The sequence below is a fragment of the Pseudopipra pipra genome, chromosome 12 (genome assembly GCF_036250125.1).
Source record: "Pseudopipra pipra isolate bDixPip1 chromosome 12, bDixPip1.hap1, whole genome shotgun sequence".
Taxonomy (NCBI): domain Eukaryota; kingdom Metazoa; phylum Chordata; class Aves; order Passeriformes; family Pipridae; genus Pseudopipra; species Pseudopipra pipra.
The window spans coordinates 19,071,688-19,090,511 of record NC_087560.1 but is presented as its reverse complement, the minus strand read 5'-3'; the positions used below and the strand labels follow the sequence as shown (position 1 = coordinate 19,090,511).

Sequence of the window (18,824 nt, the reverse complement as noted above, 5' to 3'; positions counted from 1 at the left end):
TTGACTGGAGTGAACCCACAGAATTCCTGAGTGTAAAAGCTCCCTGGAGCTGCCAAACTGCCCTGGCTCTGAACTGCAGCAGCCCCAGAAAGCTGCAGACCTGCTCTGAGGGAAGACAACTGTGTTACACGACCCTTCCAGGTCCTTTTCCAGGGGCACTTCCACTTTAGTGTCTTCTCACTGCCTGCTCCAAGAAGCTCATCAGCTTCCAGTAAGGAAAAACCTTCATGTCAAATCCCAGTCCTCCCAAAAAGTGCACCCAACACCACAGTGAGTCGTCCCCTGTAATTCTTTATTAGAATCATGGATGAATATATTTTAAATCAATCTAAAAAAATAATGAATCAAAGTACAGTACATGCATAAAATACAAAGTAATTTACAAACAGATCAAAGGAGCATCTCCAGAACTAATACCAGGAGGAGAAATGGAGTAAAAAACAAGAAGTGACCGACTACAGCAATGCCTTCCGTGTGCCTCACACGTCATGAGCACCGCGAGACAGGAGGGTTGGGATGGAACACAGCTGGAAGTGCCAACCAGATTTTGGATGTTCCACACGGGTCGTATCAGAGTTTGAGAAACATCCCCCACAATCCATTACTTCCCTGTAATTGTATAAATAACTGCAGGCATTTACACAACAAACAGTTCCTCTAAATAGTGTAGGAATGCAGTGCCCATAGCCCCAGTGCCAGGGTTGGCATGTTTAGGAATAGCAGAGAGGGATGTGCAGTGACAGAAGGCACAGTTCATGTATCCCTGAACAAGCAAATCCGACTGAGGGTTTGTAGGGAGCGACAGACAGCAGGAAAACTACTCCAGATGGTTTTGTTCAAGAGCAGACAGCAAACCACTGGAATAATTTAAAAATACTGGATCAAACAGAACTGAAAACTAAGGCTAGGTAGTTGAAGTTGTTGATTCGTCAACTCAAGCATTCGAATATATTAATATAAGTGGCATGCATTAACAGGTGTGATACGTAATATGTGACAACACCCTTCAAGTCTGTGTCCCATGAAAAAAAAAAAGGCATCCTCAAATCCTGATACCACCAGCACTGTGGGGGCCAAACCTCAGGCAGCACAAAAACGGGCTGCAAGCTCCAGGGTTGGAGTGACCCTTCCCCAGGGATGCAGCTCCCTCACAAAGGGCCCCTCAGTGCAGCCCCAGCTCTGCCTCACATCAACCTCCTCTGCAGCAGGTGCCAAACCACAGCACCTCAGTCACAGGTTGCCAGAACCTGCTGCTTGTTCTCGAGAAATTCTCTTTTCTCCCCCATAATACTCTACAAAACTTCACTTGACAACCTGAAGAAGCAGCCAAAAACATTTAACTTACATTAAAATTGCACTTCAGAGCAACGGGCACTTGGCCAAGCTTTAGGTGCAGATGCAACACCTTCAGACAAGGAAAGATTATCCTGCCCAGAGATACTTTCCTCGTTTACCTGACAGTAATTGCTTTGTGAGGAGCAGAACAACGAATTCAAGTGCTCACTAAAGGTTCCTGTGCTCTGACTAATGGGCATCATGTTGGGAAGAGATCAGTTGAGTTCCAAACAATTTACTGACCCCAAACCGACAAGTCGGCGTTGGGAAAATACTGCAGCCACATCCAAGAAAGAGACTGATAAACACTGAAATCAAAGTGTTTTAAGACATGGAGAAATTCAGAAGGAATAAGCAGTGACTAAACACAAGAATGGAACCACGAGAATTACAAATATATTTAAATCTTGGACCTGGGGAATATACACAGCCTTTTAGGAAAGAATGGACAATTTATATATTCTGACAGCACTGCATCTTTGGTTTGTTTTCAGTGGTGGGGGGGACGTGGATGGGAACCACGTTGTTGCTTGGAGACATATCGTTCTCACGTCTGTCGGACATTTGCTTCTGGGAGACAATGCGATAGATCTCTGCAGGGTGAGAAGGAGCTGATCATTATGAGCACACCAGCACGATGCCATCCAGCACTTACACCTGGGGGGAACCAGGCAGAGCTCTGGGATGACACAGGTAACACAAAGAAGCTTTCACAACAGGTTCAACTGCGGTGCTTTCTAGGTTCAGAAAATAAAATGTATTCTTGCAAAAGAAATTACTTTAACAGCTGTTTTGCTTGCCTTGAGATAAGAGTTAGTGAATGGACAGAATTCACAAATCCCTTTGCTAGAAATCAGGAACTGTGTGAGCATCCATTTCTTCTGAAGGTCCTTAGGACTCTGTGGATGGGAGTCACATGTTTGCTCAGGTATCCACAGACAACAGCAGGATTAAAGGGAACCACTCCAGATTCCTCTCCCTGATAGGACTGCAGGGGCAATTCCTTCTCTCTCAGCACACCCATCACGTACAACACCTTGTCTACCATCCCAACAGTTCTAAATCTTCAGAAAAGGTTGATTAAGGCTCAAAAGGGGAGACTGAGCCCCTTAAGCAGCACATAAAGCCTTTACAAAATGTGCTGTGTAAGAAAAGTGGGCTCCAAACAAAGAGATTCTGAACTCAGGGAGCACAGGTTAAACCCCTGTGCCTTCCCAGCACTTGCAGAGAGCCCTGCCCAGTTCCCATCCACTGTTCCAGGATGTCCCACATCCTGGGACAGTGATGCTGCACAGAAACTCAGAGCAGCTACAGCAACACTCACTTCAGCTGCACAGAGAAAGAGTAGAGCATGTGTAGCACTTCACCCCCAGAAAGGAAATAAAGCACACCAAAAATAGAACGTGGGGAACTCACTTGCAAATTTGAGTTTGAAAACCATTAAAGTTTAAAAAAAAATAAAAGCTTGCTAAAGGTCAGCTTTACAACAAGATTGGAAGTGTTTCAAATCCAGCAAAAAGCCAACCCTGGCATGACAACATCCCATCTTCTGCCTTTTCACAGAGAAAAGTGTGCTGGCAACAAACACACCAGCAGTGCCAGCAGCAGAGCCCCCAGAGCAGGGGGCTGTGCCCACACCCTGTTTCCACGTTCCATGCCCTGTCAGAAGGTTCCAGAGAAGCCCAGGCTGCCACAGACAGGGTGTCTGCACTTCCCTCCTGCACAGCAAAGCAGGAAGAGCCCAGCTCATGAGCAGCTCTGGCAAAACAAAGCGAAGGTCCGAGTTCTTTTGGGGGTTTGGAGTCTCATATCAGCTGGATAATGACTGTCCAAACACACACATCACCTGATCCCAAACCAAGACACGGCACTTCCATCAGGAATTTGCCATTAGTGAGTAGCCTTTGTTGGGAATTTTGATGAGCTGCTGCTTAGTGCACATCCTGACATCATTTCTGAAGTGGAGCAGCCTTGTGCTGAGAGATCCTCACACAGCTGAGTGCCTGTGATGGGATGAGATGGCACTGAGGAGCTGAACAGGGTCCCTGACAAGCCAGGCTTGAAAGCTGTCCCCCTGAGGCAACAAGCCTGCACTAATTTAAGCTGCCAGCACAGAGGCCAAGTGCTCCCAGGAAGAGCAGGAGCAGGGCTGCACACATCCATGGGACTGCTGGCAAAATGGACATCTCTCAGACACCGTGCTGGATTTATGGACTGCACAGGTAACATCTACCTTGGGAAGAACTGGGCCTCCAAACTGACACCTCAGACTCAGACAAACTGTTCAGAAAAGTGGATTTTACACATGCATTCAGTACAGATCGAGTCACTGAGGCAACCAAACAGGAGCTGCACAGGCAGGAGGATTTTCTGGTATCACCCTTCCTGGAGCTCACTCTTCTTTCCAACAAAGAGCCAAACAATTCTCAAGTTAAGTGACCCCCACAAAAACAGACCTTTAAAGTCCCCTGCAGCCCGTTGTGGGAACCAGCAGATAAGGATCAGCTTGGCCCTGGAGAGCCTGTGTGTGAGGTGGGAGGAGCACAGCTGGATCTGCTCCGAATTCCTCGGGACAAGCCTTGTGCTCCACTGCCCTGCCCCGGCTCAGGGCTGACAGCCAGTTCACCTCCAGGAGCAGAACAATGGCCTTTCTGAATCAACAGGAAAAGCCTCTTGCCACCTTTGTTACTGGGAACTCTCCAGTAGCACCTCCAGCAGCAGCCATTCTCAGTTTCCCAGAGAACTTCCTGAACAAGTTCATGCAAGTCCCTACAAGAGCTGTCACACACTTCCTCCACCCTGTAAGCCAGGACTCACACAGGGGCACTGTGTAACACCCTCATCTGACAGCAAAGATCTTCAGCAAACAGCCCCAAAGCCCTAAAAACAATCTTAACAGCACCAGTTCCATTATTGACAAAGGCTCTGTCCCTTCTGACTCTGGGAATATATTCCCATAATTCCCACTTCCACAGTCTGCCCAGCAGCCCTGCCAGTGAAACCCCTTCCAGCACTCCCAAGTTTGTTGCTCCCTGCTGCTTCTCCCTCCTCTGCAGTGCAAACTGGGTGCAGCCACAGCCCAGATACCAAACCCTGCCTTTCCCTGGGGGAGCTGCACTGTCACCACACAGAGCTGTGCTGCTGTGACAGGGGAGGGGGAACAGCCCAAAGCTGCTCTCACTGGGGCAAAATGCCCAGCAGCAAAGCCTCCAGTGGAACTGTGTGCAGGCCTAATGAAGATGTGAGGTTTTTAATGAAGCCACAGCACTTTGGGCTCTGCTCAGTGACTGAATGAGACCTTATTATTCAGCAGAATGCACCACTGCATAATGGGGGACTGTGAGAGACAGGCCTTGCACTGTGAGAGCTGAGAAAAAGGGATGTTGCTGCCTAGGCCAGTCCTTGGCTGCTCAGCCTGCACTGGGGTTTCATTCCTTTTCAGGTGTACAGAGAAAACAAAAGAGGAAATCCCTCGATTTTTTGATGTTAATTCTCTGATGTTGTTTCCTTGGTGATGGGATTCCTTAGAGATGAAACCACAGCAGAATGCAGTATGGGAACAGAGACAGCACAGAGCCAGGCAGACTCCAGTTTACTTTAAGGATGCTTTATCCTGCTGTGAATGCTCAGAGTGGCTGGGATCATAATACCAGTCTCTCCTATTTGCCAGATGATACAAAGCAGCTTTGTGTGCACAACAATCAGCCCTTGCAGGCCAGACATCTTGGAACAGAAGAATTTGGATAGGGACCACTACTCTAAGCCACAGACAGGAAAGGTCCCCAAAACCTCCTGTGGAATCCACAGCAGGACAGGAAGCCCACTATATAATGGCCAGTCTTCGCAAGCGAAGATTTGGGAAAGGTCATAAACCCTTCGAGCCTGCGCAGTGGATTTTTTTAGGTGAGACACAGCGTGCGCTGAACTGAGCCCACCCTTTAATCCTGAGGTTCATCTGCCGGGGCCGAGCAAAGCTTGGACAGTGGCAGTGAGGTCCCCAGGACGTAGCTGGATTGCCATACAAGGCTGACGAGCTCCAACTGCCCGGGGGGCCGGGAATTGAACCCGGGTCGCAGCGGTGCGAGTCCTGCACTCTAACCACTAGACCACCAGAGGCCCCTCTAGGAAGCCCACTAAATGTACAATATAACCCCTCTAAAAGTTCTCTCTAATACTGGGAGAGGGAAGAAGAGCTTTTATCCCTTCTTCCACCTGTAGCAACAGATCACATACTCAGGCTGTGCTAACTACAAAATGGACTCATATTTCCCTTGGCCAAAGCCATTCAAAGTGGCTTAATCTGAAAATCCAGGCATGGGTAAATTTAACATGGACCCTTCTACACCTCCAGGGGAAGAACTCTCACAAGTTTCCAGTAGTGCCCCAACCAGAACAGCTTCAGGAGGGCTGGAAAGAAAAGGGGGTTGCTGCAGACCTTGGCCACGACAACCTGTTGAGGAGAGATCTCAGGAGCTGGGAGGAAGGCTCTGGAGCAGCCTGGGGTGTCTGTGGAGCAGCTCCCAGCACTGCAAATTCCAGCAGAGCTGGTGCAGCAGCACATCCTGCCCCTCCTGTCAGACACCTCTGCTCCAGCCGCTGGCACTGCCTGCTGGCTTTGCCAACGTCCTTCTCCAGGGGACAGGCACTGTGCTGGGAGGCTGCCCTGCCAACACACCATCCATGATCCTGCAGGGTGACTCCAAAAACCACATTCCTCAGATGACTGCTCCCCTCTTTCCTTCAGAGTGAGCCATTAACAGCTAAAGGCAGCTGTGAAGTGTTATCGAGGAGTTTATTGGCAGAACAGTCACAGCCCAGATGGAGCCGACCTGCTGCTAAGGCACCATTTACTTCATCTTTATCTCCCTGGAACAGCAGCTCCTGTCTGGAGAGAGCCACATGCCCACTAATCACAAGTGTTTTTTCCAGCACAGTTGATCTGACCCCTCCTGAACAAGGATCCTGTCCACAGGCCCAAGAGCTCTGTGCCCTAAACACTGTCACAGCAACATGCAGGGCACTCTGACATCCATGGAAAAGCAACAGCCTTGGCAATCTGTCAGAGTCCTCTGAGAGCAAGTTTTAATCACTTGCTTACCCATTACAGACCACTCTGCTCACAGAAATATTAAACCAGGGGGAAAAAAATCAAACCTTCACCAATTAGAATCCAAACTAATTTCTGGAATAAAAGGTACTGCTGGAAGCATGTGAGGGGAGAGAAAGCACAGCCCAGGCTGTGGCCAAGAGGTGAACTGCTCCCCATGGCAACAGCAGCGCATCCTCTGAGCATCACACAGCTCTGAGGGAAGCAGCAGCAGCCCAGGGCACACAGGGAACTTTCCACCTCCTCAGCATCACTCAGAGAACATAATGGTCCAACAGCAGATGGGGACAGCGAGGGGACCAGTTTATACTGGCTGTGACAGCCTTGGGAGGGAACAAACACTGCCTGATATACTTCATGTTGTTTTATTAGTGCTGGTGTATGAACGTTAATTAACTAACCTGCATCTGAGAGCCCCAATCCCCTCTGCAAGCAGGAGAAGCAGCAAGGCTGTTTGTTCTACATGACACACAGCACATCTGGCCAGAATCTGACCTCAAAGCCTGGGTGCTCCTGAGAGAAGGGACACCAAGGACACAGGCCCGAAGGAAGAAGCCTCAGGTTTAGCAGTTATAAGTGAGCAATGTCCTTCTCCTGAAAAATCCATGTGCATTTTTGACAGGACTGCCTTTAGGCAGGTGAAGAAAACAGGAAATGCAGCAGGCATCCCAAGAGCACTGCACTCAGCCACTCCTTAGTCATCCACCCTCTGATGGCAGTTAGTCATGTAGGGAGTCAATGTATAAGCTCACAGAACTTCTCTCTTTGTCTTTTCAATTTGTGCAACACTGAATAACAAACAAATGACTACGCTGAAGTTAAAAGGGAACCATGTGGCTTAACTAAAGAGGAAAAAAAAAGTTCTTTATTCATCTACACTTTTAGCTGGTGTCTGCACAGGAGCACTTAGGAACCCACTGCAAAAACACAATAGAATCAGAACTGTTAGAGGCTTCTTACAACCAAGGATAAGACAAGAAACAGATGGACACAGGCAGCTAATACCCCAGCAGCCTAACATCTATCTCCAGTGCTAAGCTGTCCATAAAGCATTTCAAACAACTGAAGAAATGCTACAGACTTTATATTTTTACTGCAATAAATAACTTTCTAGCTTGATCCTCACTGTATTTTCCAGTATGACTACCAAGTCCTTCTTGGTGTGTTTTTAAAAGAATGTCTGAATTAGCTGGCAAAGAGGAAAACAAATTCAAATCTAGCAAGGTGCCAACGTCACAGCAACAAGATCTGATTAACAGACACACAGTTATAGTTCAGAAGTGGGGCCACTGCTCATACCAAGCAGATCATGTATCCTGGCACATGCTACATTGGGAAAGAGGGAGTTTAAATTTGCAACTGGAAAACATGTTGGAGGCACTCAGAGAAAACAGGGAGACTGCCTGGCACACCTAGAACAGAGTCACAACCAGAGGAGTGCCTCAGATGTTTGAAAGCTCAGACCAGAGATTTAGAGGTGTGTTTGCCAAAGCTGGGAATGATGAAAGCTCCAAAACCACACAGGCCACTGTGTCCCACTGTGCCCTGGCTACAGCTGACAGGGGGCAACACAAAAGTCCTGTGACAGCCAGTGATTTCCACACCAATTTGTGAATTCCTACCCCAGCCTTTATAAGCCAGGGTTAAATTAAGGTCCCCCACATTGTTGTAGTTGAGTGTCTCAGTCTTAACAAGTTTTGCCTATCTAAACAAGGCTTTAAACAAAAAGGAAGTACTTTGTCCACAGAGCATAAAAAATGCAGCACTCACTGCTGTCACATGTCCCACAGGCCAGAAGTCCAGGCAGGACTATTAAATGCAATGACAGCAACTTCCCTGCAGCTCAGGAGTCACTGTGTCTCCAAGGAAGGATCTCTGCTCTTTCATCCCTTCTCCCTTGGCAACTGCTGTGGGCACCATTAAAGATGGAGCCAAACTAAATTGACTTCTCCTTTGATAAACAATGGTTGTTCTAACTTGATGCCTGCATGAGACAATTCCCTCCTGTGGGCACTCCTTGTAATGGGAGATGGAAGCTGAAACACAAACCAGGCTGACCAGAAACCTGGGGCAGATCAAAGTGAGCGAGGATTCATTCCCGAGTTCAAGGCTGGCCCTTCAACTGTGACACTTTGAAACTGGACTCCAAATCTTAGGGCTAATGAAGAATGATTGAATAGCAAAATTTTTAAACACTTTATAGGCAAAGAAAGCCCCATTTGCATCATATCTGAGCAGCCTTCTGCCCTTCCCCCTTGAAACACAAAGCACTGGATGACTCACCTGTCAGAATAGTCTGGAAAGCTGCTTCCACATTTGTAGAGTCTAAAGCAGACGTCTCAATAAATGACAAACCATTCTTCTCTGTGTGGACAGAAATACTATAATTAGAGAGGTATATCATACATCTGCTTCCCATCTGGAAAAGCTTCTGTGCCAAATCATATTTGTAGTGTTCCCGATGAGACACACGGGTATCAAGAGAAAGTATAACATGTTGTGGGGTTTTCCCCTTCAGGTGATCTGAAAGTGATACCACCCAACACCAACAATGGAATTTACACCCATCCCCAAGGACAGGGATCAGCCCAGTGCTGTGTTACTTTAAGGCACAACTTCCTGCTCTCCTGAAAGGGAGAATCTGTTACAGTTTCAAGAATTGTATGAGGAAGTTTCCTGGATTTTCTTTAACCTCATCAAGTTTCTCTACCTCCCACCTAGTATGTCACAGCAGCTTATTGAACAGAGAGGGAAATGACACTCCTCCAGCTGCAGGCAGGAATCCTCACTGGCCAGAAACTCTGCCACTGCAGCTACAGCAAGCCTTAATATAAGAAATCCAGCTACACTCCTGGATGAAAAGAAACTGGCCCTAAAACAAGGCAAGATTTACAGAAACTAGAATTATTGTTCACAGACCTTAACTGTGCAACAAGAGTCACAAAGCCAGTTTAATGACAGTCTCTTCAGCCACGGTACCTGTGTGGGGCTGCAGATCAGCTGGGGCACTGAAGGCAAGACACAGGGGCAAAGCTGCCACCACACAACTCACTCAAACCTACAGCCACAGGCACAGTTTCTGTGGGAGAAGCAGTGCACAGGCAAGAGAATAACTGGTTTAAAATTACCAAGTGCCTCTGGCTGATTCTTGAAATGACATGCATGTTCTACAGGGTCTCCTTTCGGCCTGAATTAGCCGTGTGACACCGAGGGACACGGCCAGCAGCAGTTCTTCCCTCCCACCAGCAGACTGACACGTCCAGGGGCGGGCAGGCAGATCCCCAGCCAGCACTGGGACGTGACTCTGAGCTCACCCACCCGCGAAGGCTCTGGCCTCGTCCGTGGGGACGGCCCGGAGGTGGCGCAGGTCGCTCTTGTTGCCCACGAGCATGATGACGATGTTGCTGTCCGCGTGGTCCCGCAGCTCCTTCAGCCACCGCTCCACGTTCTCGTAGGTCAGGTGCTTGGCGATGTCGTACACCAGCAGTGCCCCCACGGCCCCGCGGTAGTACCTGAGGGGAGAAGGGTGGGAGAGCGACGTCAGCGGGATTAGAAGCGGCAGGTTACTGGGAAATAGCTGTTATTGAGCTGCACAAAGATACCCAGGGAAGCGGAGCAGCCAGACGAGGTTACAGCACAGGACCAGCAGAGCAGCCAGGACAGCTCAGAGCCTCAAACCCCATGTTTGTGGGGAGAACCCTCCATCCCAAAAATGGAACTCTGGAGTCAGTCACCTTCCACCCCTGATCCACCCCTGTGAAGTGTCCCCCACCCATCGCCGTGGGTGCAGCACGGGCACGGCCCAGAGTGATAAAGAGACTGAATGACTCACTGGATCATAAAAATGTCAACGTGATCTACTCCCTTCACAAAAGGCCACTTTAGGGCCCGAGAGGCACAGTAATGCACTCAAAAAGAAACAGGCTGTGTTCTCTCACCTCACAACTCCCTCCAGCTCTACTGAAATCCAGCTTTTGCTATGCTGTTTTTTTCCAATTAAACAAGCACACACAAAGTGAGCAGTCTTTCCTGGCTTTCCTGGCTGCTACAGGAGGGTTTCTGCTCTTAGGTTACCACTGATAAAACCTCCAGGAACACCGATATTACTTTATCATTCACTTGCACTGAAATGAGTCTCTCAAAGCTCTTGCAATTCTAGGCTTGAAACGCCCCCATTTAGGTGTCACGAGAGCACAGAGCAGTAAATCAGTCTGCACAGGGACACACTAGATCAGGTTTCTGGGCTGAATAATATTTAACCTTCCTCCCACCTCAGGCTGTGGATATTACCTGATAAAACACAAACACCCCCTGTTTGCAGCTCCTGAGGAATCGGAAGGGCCCACAATTCCCCTCCTCAGCCAGAGCTTCTCCCCAGCCACCCAGGGGTCACTTACGCTGAGGTTATGGCTCGGTACCGCTCCTGCCCTGCAGTGTCCCAGATCTGAGCCTTTATTGTCTTCCCATCCACTTGAATGCTCCTCGTTGCAAACTCCACTCCAATGGTGCTTTTGCTTTCCAGGTTGAACTCATTGCGAGTGAATCGAGACAGGAGGTTGCTCTTGCCTACCCCGGAGTCTCCGATAAGGACAACTACAAGACAAGAGCAGCACAAGGATCAGATTCCAGGTGCAGATGATGCATTGACAATCACCTGCAATAAACATTTATTTTTGGGAATGAAGCATGAAGGAAAAGAGTGGCAACACTACCACGCTTGTCATGGATCTGCTGCCCAAGGGTTGGAAAACCTGGAAAACCAGAGCTGCCACATTCACCAGCATTTTGAACAGACACTAGACTGGACTTTTACTGGTTACATTTCAGTCTCCTTTGCCCAGCATGGAAGAACATTCCTCTTCCAGGAAGAATGTACGAGGCTGGACTGCAAAAGTTGGGGACTGGTTAGATTTCCCATCCTTGTAACAACATTAGAACTAAAAAACAAACCAAAATCCCCACAACCACACAACTGAAATCTGCTTTGCTGAAGAAGTTCAAAACGCAGGGCAAGCAGCAGACTCTGCTTTACCACAGAAAAATCTGTGAATGGAAAAAAGAACCAAACCAAAAAAACCCCAAGGCCACCATCATCACCCTGAGAGACAGTTTGAAATGTTTGCTGAACCACAGCTCTCTGCCCTTCTGCAGTCCCTCTCTGCTGTTGTGGCTCCTGGACACATCAGGCCAGAGCCTGGAACTGCTCTAAAACACTGCTGGGGTATCACTGGGATTCAGGATTGGAACCACCATCCACACCCTTCCCTGGCTCAGTTTGACTCATCCCAGCACCAGTGCCAAGCAAACTAATTGGAGGGATTCAGCTATGCTTGACAAGAGAGTGAGAGAAGGTTTAAAGTCCAGTTCCTTCAGGAAAACAGTCATGAGGATTCACTGCAATAACCTGTAATGCTGGTTGAAAGGTGCAAGGTTAAGTGTAACTTAAAACTCAGTCACAAGATGCAGGACATTGGATGAAACATGTTCACAACCTGAGTCACCCCAGCAGGAGCCTCTCGGGATGATCTTCTGCCCTTAACAAAGATAAGGTACCAAACCATTAGTGAGGGGAAGGGAAGAAAAAGAGGATAAAGTCCTTGAGAGGAAAGGTTGATAACTAAGTTCAGCAGTGAATCAATATCAGCCCAAGCAAAAAACTGCACGCTCAGGTGACACAAAAAATGTTGTGGCTTTGCTGCTTTAGGAAAAACCAAATACTTGCTAAGTAACACACATTATTAACAGCTGAGACACCACAACACAGTGTTAAAGGTTCTCTGTGGTGCAACAGAGCGATGAGTGCACCAAAAACATTCCATCACAGGAGAAACCCCCCGTGGAGCTCAGTCTAGCAGTGCAAACACTCCCATCTGCTGCTGCAGCCCTGTGCACACCAGCTCCTGCTTAAATAATGCAGAGCAATTCTGGCAAATGGGACTTTGCTCTGACTGGAAGGGCAGAGCAGCACCTTTTAAACTCCCTCCCATAAATGAAAATTGCAGCAAACATTGGCTTCAAAAGGCCTTGTGCAGAACACTTCATCAAAACAAACATCTTCCCAGCTTCCCCTGCCAGCTGACTCAGCACACGGCCAGCCAAGCTCTGAACTTGCATAAAGCAGAGTGGCTCTGTTAACCACTTCTGTTTATGAAGATCACAAGTGCAGGTAGGTGGCAACCCATGCTGAATGCAAATAGGAGTGTGCTTTCCTCTGTGCCAGGTCAGCACTGCTCCGTGTGGCTGCCCCGACACTGCTGAGCAGCTCTGCTGGCACCGGGGATGCTAAATCATGATAAACCTGGGGCAGGGGACAGGGCACCGACTGTGTCACCACCCCTGGCAAACAGCCATGGCTTTCCTCTTCCACCGGCAAGTGAGTTCTCCAACACTGTTTTGGCAGGTTTAGGCCATGGTTTTAGATGACATCATGTTTGTAATCACTGGGAGGTGTTACACACAAATGTGAGCTCCTCAGTCCTGCATCACCCAGCACTAGCTCTGGCAGCGGCCAGAAACTCCTCTGAACAAGGAAAACAATCCACATCCATCATTTCCTTTTCCCAACAGGATGCATCATATACCTGTTAAGTACCCCCTCAAACATATTTTTATTGTTCAGTGCAAACCCCACCTTCAAGTTACTTAGTAGATGGATCCCTTTGATTCCTCTGCCAGGTTTTTTTCCTTACCTTCTCTGAATCCCACGCTGCTTATGCTCTGAATGGTTTTCAGCACCAGATTAATGTGTCCCAATTAAAAGGGGAAAATAATACTTTCCTCCTTGAAGTCAGCTATTTCCTCTGCTTAATTGGGCCACTGCAGCTCCTCTTGAATACGGGCACAAGAACAGCTTGGAATGTCAGCAGGCGCCTCAGACTCCTCACACCTTCTGCATTTCTGCCAGTCTGGGCAAGTATCACTCTTTAAATACAATTATGAACTGAAACAGCTTTAACAGCCACTCAGATTGTGTTATTCATTGCAGTTTTGCTTTCCTTATCAAACCACTTTGTTTTGATATTTTATACTACACACTGCTCTGAGGTATTACATTCCTTGCATAGAAATGCAGTAGGAATGACCCTGGATGGCCAAGTCCCATTCTAACCACCCCAGGCAAACAGTTTCTGGGAGGGAAATGACGTTATCTAGGCCATGATAAAGCTAATTGTTCCTGCACACACCCTTTTATTGGGCTTTTCTTCCAGAAACTCATTCCTAATGGTTAGAAATTGCCTTCTAATTTTCAGGAGAAATTAGTGGTGTCCATGTGCCAGCATCATCCATTAGCTTATTAGAGCCCTCTCCCAATGGTGTTTACACTGGGGTATTTACAGAAAGCAACCACATCTTTTCTGGGCTTTGTTGCATTTGCTAAACAAGCCAACTTGTCAAAGGGTTCCATATAAACACATTGTCCATTTCCCCAAATACCTTCCCTATAAGTTTTTCCACTTCTTTCCCACACAGCGAGAACTGCACACATCACTCTGAGATCTCCCTGTGATGCACAAAGGGATTTTAATATTTCCATCTCTACTCCAGGCATACCTGGAGCTGGAATTATTTTTCCTGACCATTTCACCTCGATGGCTCAGTCTGCCTGTGGTCAGACCTAATTGTTCAGCTTTAAGCTGTGAAACTTTTACTTTGCCAAACTCCTATGAGTCCCCAGGCATAAAACCTCACATCCCGAATCCCAGCTCATCAGGAGGACTGCAGTCATCACCAGCACACACTCTGACTGACCCTGTCCCAACCTGCCTCATCAGCAAATTCCTTCAGTACATCAGCACTGGAAGGAGGAAGGTCTGGAGGAAATGTTTTAGCAAGTTCAGCCACAAGAGCCAGTCCTGAAATCCATCAATAACCTGCTTTGGACCAGCACTTCCCTCACAGGAGCAGCACCTTAGGAAGCTTCACAGCCAAGGAAGATGGTATTGGCAGACCTGAAAGCCATGGAAGGGACCTCCCAGCCCCAAGCCACTGGTTTAGTGACGGGACAGTTCAATACTTGCAACCATGTGCTTAAAATCGATGCATTTGATTTTCTACAGCAGTTGCTACCCCAAAGGTTTAGGACAAACATACAAGCATTTGGTGGAGAGAAAAAAAATTAAAAAAAAAAAAAAAGAGTATGGAGTCCACACTACTGTAAAAATTTCACCCTGTAATTCCAGTTTTATTTCTGTAGAAGACCAAAATAAGAATTCAATTTCCTAAGCTGCATGAGAAGCAATTTAGAGAACCATGTCGAGGAAGGATTATTAATTTTCCACCAACATTCCAGCTCACTCACTCAATTTTTATTTCTGTTAAACCTTTTACTTAAAAATTTTCAGAAAATACTTTAATTATCTCATGAAATATGCTACTGACAAAGTAATCAGGTTGAAAATAGAGTCCAGCAGCACTGGCTTGTGCTGTCTACAATAAAAGTTATTACACAAGTCACACAGGACATGATTTAAGACAAGACCACCAGCACTAGGGAATTACAGTGGCTAAAACCACTTGTCTCTGCACTGAGCTATGCTATAGAGACATATCAATAAAAAGCTTGGACATGTCTTCATGATCCCAGAAGAACCTGCTGATGAACCTTGTCCTGCCCACTTCAGCTGGAGTTTAAAGAAAAAATGGATAAGATGACTTGATTCTACACTCTGCAGGCAGCAGGTGATAACTTGGTCATGACTTGTGTTAATCTCCCTGTTCAGCTGTGCCCCCCTTTTATTCACTCCTTTTCTACCACAGAGAGAACTGGCCTCTTAAAGGCCCTCTGGGGTCGGGGTTGTTTGTTCCCTGTCCATATTACAGGGAACACCTCCAAACCCCTCTGCAGTAAATGGCTACACCAGGAGGTTTGTTAGAGCACAAAACTGCCTCCACATCTAAGGCAGTGAAGGCCAAGAGCTTCCAACCACTGTCCAAACCGAGAGCTGCCATGAAACCACTTTTTCCAACACGTTTATCTAAACACACAGGGGGAAAAAAAATGGGCTTTCTAAACCCCAAACCAATAAGTCGGTTCAGTTTCAGAGCATTTCCTCAATATCAAAGAGAAAAGTTGGAGAAATGAATATGATGCAAAGTAGGGAGCAGACAGCTGAAACTGGAGGTTTTCCTAACAATAAGCTGAATGTCACCACAAGGCAGAGCCATGCTCAGAAATGAGAAGTGTGCTCCCAAATCCAGAGTTCCAGATGGTTTCAAGGTGCAGCCATAACCTTCCTGAGCTTTGTCCACAGAAAACTTCTCCTACAAGTGACGGTTCCTTTGATAACTGCTCGTCTACTGCAAGCACATTGATCAAAAAGATAAAAAAGTTCCTGTATTTAAGCCAGGGTTAATTTATTAAGTAATAAAGTAATATCCTTATAGTGCCATTATACTTTCCTCCTATTAAAATTAGAGCAAGACTTCTACAAACTGCACTTTATAGGCCTTGTGTTTCCTCAAGGGCAGCGCTGGGAACAGCAGGCGCTGCTCTCAGCCAAACCCCAAAAGCATGGAAGAACACAAAGACATGTAGCTGGACAAGAAGAATTTAACAGAAATTGTCTTTTTCAAGTCAGGCTTAAGCTTTTCTGTATGCTGAAGTGTTGCAATAGAGTCAGGAGAAGGGTATTTTGTAACATGTTCATAACCCCAGAACTGCCCTACTGGATTAAGTGTCCTGATAGACCAATGCACCCACACCCACAGTCTGACCATCAAGAACTGATGTCCAAGAAACATTCTGTGTAACAGAACACTCTAACCTCTGTCCCAGCCAGCCCTTCCTCTTCAAACAAGCAATACCTTCAGGCTTGCCATTGTCACCATCACACTGAAATGCCCCAACCAACACTGTTCTTCCTCTCTAAGTCTGTGCAGGCTTTTGATTTCATTTATAGTATTTATGGCAATGCACCACTCCAGAATTTGCATATACACCTGTGGGACTCTGTCCTTCTGCTTTCACCTGCTGCCCAGTAATAGAAGCATTACAGATATCCAGAGAAATTATGACAAACAGAGATACTTTCCCTACTTGCCCTAATGACTCACTGTTCTAATTTTGATCAAGTTGTACATCACTTCAGTATAAGGGCTGTGAATCCATTAGGTCTCTCTTCCGATTATTTTGATGCCTTTCTCCATCGTTTTAATTCTACAATATCCCTTTCAAAATGGAAATGCTTGTCCTATCTGCATTTCCACTCCATTCCCAAGATGCTCATGTCTCAAATTCAAACGCTGACCTAACGTTCCCCTTGAGTTCCCATTTCCTTTTCCAAGAGTGTTTACCTACCCCTTGCCTTTTTGACCAGTGCCTAGTAAGGAGACATTCAGTTCACAGACCTACTTGCAATAATTTCAAGATCATTCCAGAGCGGTGACAGCTTGTTTAGAACCACCATCACCTCTGGGAAGTTACAGAAGTTTCCAGGATTTGTATTACTCTGCATTTTTATGTTATTTCAGCTGCCACATTAATCCCAGTTATGTGACACTGCATCAACTTCCTGCAGTCCACTTTAGCCGGGCAAAACCCAAATGGCTCATCTTCACAACAGCATTTCCACACCATTCCCAGCTCTCCCAACAGTTTCTGTGAACCAGGCTCAACAGAAAAAGCTTTAGGAGAGGCAATCAAATAAACCAGCCCTGAACTTCTCCCTGTAACTGGATCCAAGCTTTTTAATTCCCCAATTACATAAGGAAGTAGGTGTAATAAAAGATAGGAGCTCTCCCTGAAAACTCACTGATATTCTCAGGCTTTCACAGCTAAAACATTAATTACAAGCCCACTGACAGAACTGCAGGAACAAGTGAGAGCAACTCAAAGGTTGTGATAACCTGAACACAAGTTCCTGCAATAAGGCTGCTGGATGTGATTAAACCAGTGCCCATCAAGGCCCTTGCCAGTGCTGCAAGCTGAGAAAAAAGGCCCTTCTGGAACTTCCTGATTTGATTTTAGTATAGTACAGATAACTGATTTAGAGCTAGAAATAATACCACTTTCCACATGCAGTTGGATAAAACAGGTAACAAACGAAAAAAAAATCAACAAAACCAACCAAAAAACAACTACTCAAAGTTATGACAGAAGCTTAAGGGTACAGAGGAAAAAAACTCTGATGTTTTCCTTTACCTTCATGATGACAAGCACGGGGTCTCTCACCATCACATCATAACAAGCAATGCTCTAAACCCTAAATTCAAATTTGCAACACCACACCACGACAAACAAGTACTTTTTACAGGACTTTGCTTGCTTTTACAGGAGGGCTTAAAAAAATTGGACAGTGAACTTCCAAAACCTCAGCACTTCTGCACACAGCGTGCTGTATGAACCTGGACGGCAGGGGTGGCGTTTTACTCTGTGGGGAGAGAAAATTAGGTATTTAACTACAATCTGCAACGTTTTACCCCAACTTGCTGCTGTACGGCAGAGTGCAGGGACATCAGCCCTGGGAAACAAGGAATTCCTGCCCTTCTCTGCTGGCAGCCAGGACAGGATGGGAGATCCAGGCCAGGCTGGAGCAACCTGGGATAGTGGAAGGCGTCCCTGCCCATGGCAGGGGGTGGAACGGGATGGCATTTAAGGTCCCTTCCCACACAAACCATTCCAGGATTCTATGGTTCCATAATCACTGGGCGTGGAACAGCAGGTACATTCACCCCTCGCCAAGGGCTCGGAACGCAGAAGGCAGCAAATCTCGCTCTTTTATTAAATTAGCGCATCATTACCAACGCTGAGCGTATCTCAGCCCCTCCGCAGCCCCGTTCAACAGCCGGAGAGGGGCCTTATCAACCTTGAGGAGTCCTTATCACCCGCGGGCATCCTCCCCGGCGCTCTCTGCTCGCCAGCCCGCCGCCTGCCCCCGCTCTGCCCCCGCCCGGGCACCGACACAGCCCCGCTGCCCACACCCGCCCGATCGGGGCACTCCGGGCCGCGGGGGAACCCCCGAGCGGTGCCCGCGGCGCTCCCCCCGCGCCGAGTGCCCCGCGCCGCCTCACCTTTGAACAGATAGTCGTACTCGTCGTCGCGGGTGCCCATGGCGGGGGTCGGGGCGGCGGCGGGTCGGGAGCGGAGCGGGAGCGGGGCCGGGGCCGGTCCGTCCCTGCAGCCGCCGCGGCGCTTCCGCCCTGCGCGCTCCGCCCGCCCGCCCGCGGCCGCTTCCGGGGCAGCGGCGCCGCCGCCCGACCGCGCCCGGGGCGGTGCCGGGGCCGTGCCCGGCCCGCGTTACACCGAGCGGGGGTCCCGACCGGCCCCGAGCCCCCCGGCCCCGCCACAGCCCGGCCCCGCCACAGCCCGGCCCCCGCGGCGGCCGTGCGGGGACTGCGGGGATGCGCTGCGGCGGGAAGGCACTAGGGGCGGCCGGGAGGGAGT

General features: G+C 48.0%; 1 protein-coding gene across 1 annotated transcript; it reads right to left on the bottom strand.

Annotated features, from left to right (window-relative positions):
- Positions 1 to 271: 271 nt before the first annotated feature.
- On the bottom strand, positions 272 to 18,598 carry RAB11A (RAB11A, member RAS oncogene family). Its single transcript, XM_064669268.1, has 5 exons — positions 18,452 to 18,598; positions 10,840 to 11,035; positions 9,761 to 9,954; positions 8,726 to 8,806; positions 272 to 1,928 (listed from the first exon to the last, which is right to left on the bottom strand). Exons 1-5 carry the CDS (start codon positions 18,489 to 18,491, stop codon positions 1,789 to 1,791), a joined length of 651 nt encoding a protein of 216 aa, XP_064525338.1. The 5' UTR covers positions 18,492 to 18,598; the 3' UTR covers positions 272 to 1,788.
- Positions 18,599 to 18,824: the final 226 nt, after the last annotated feature.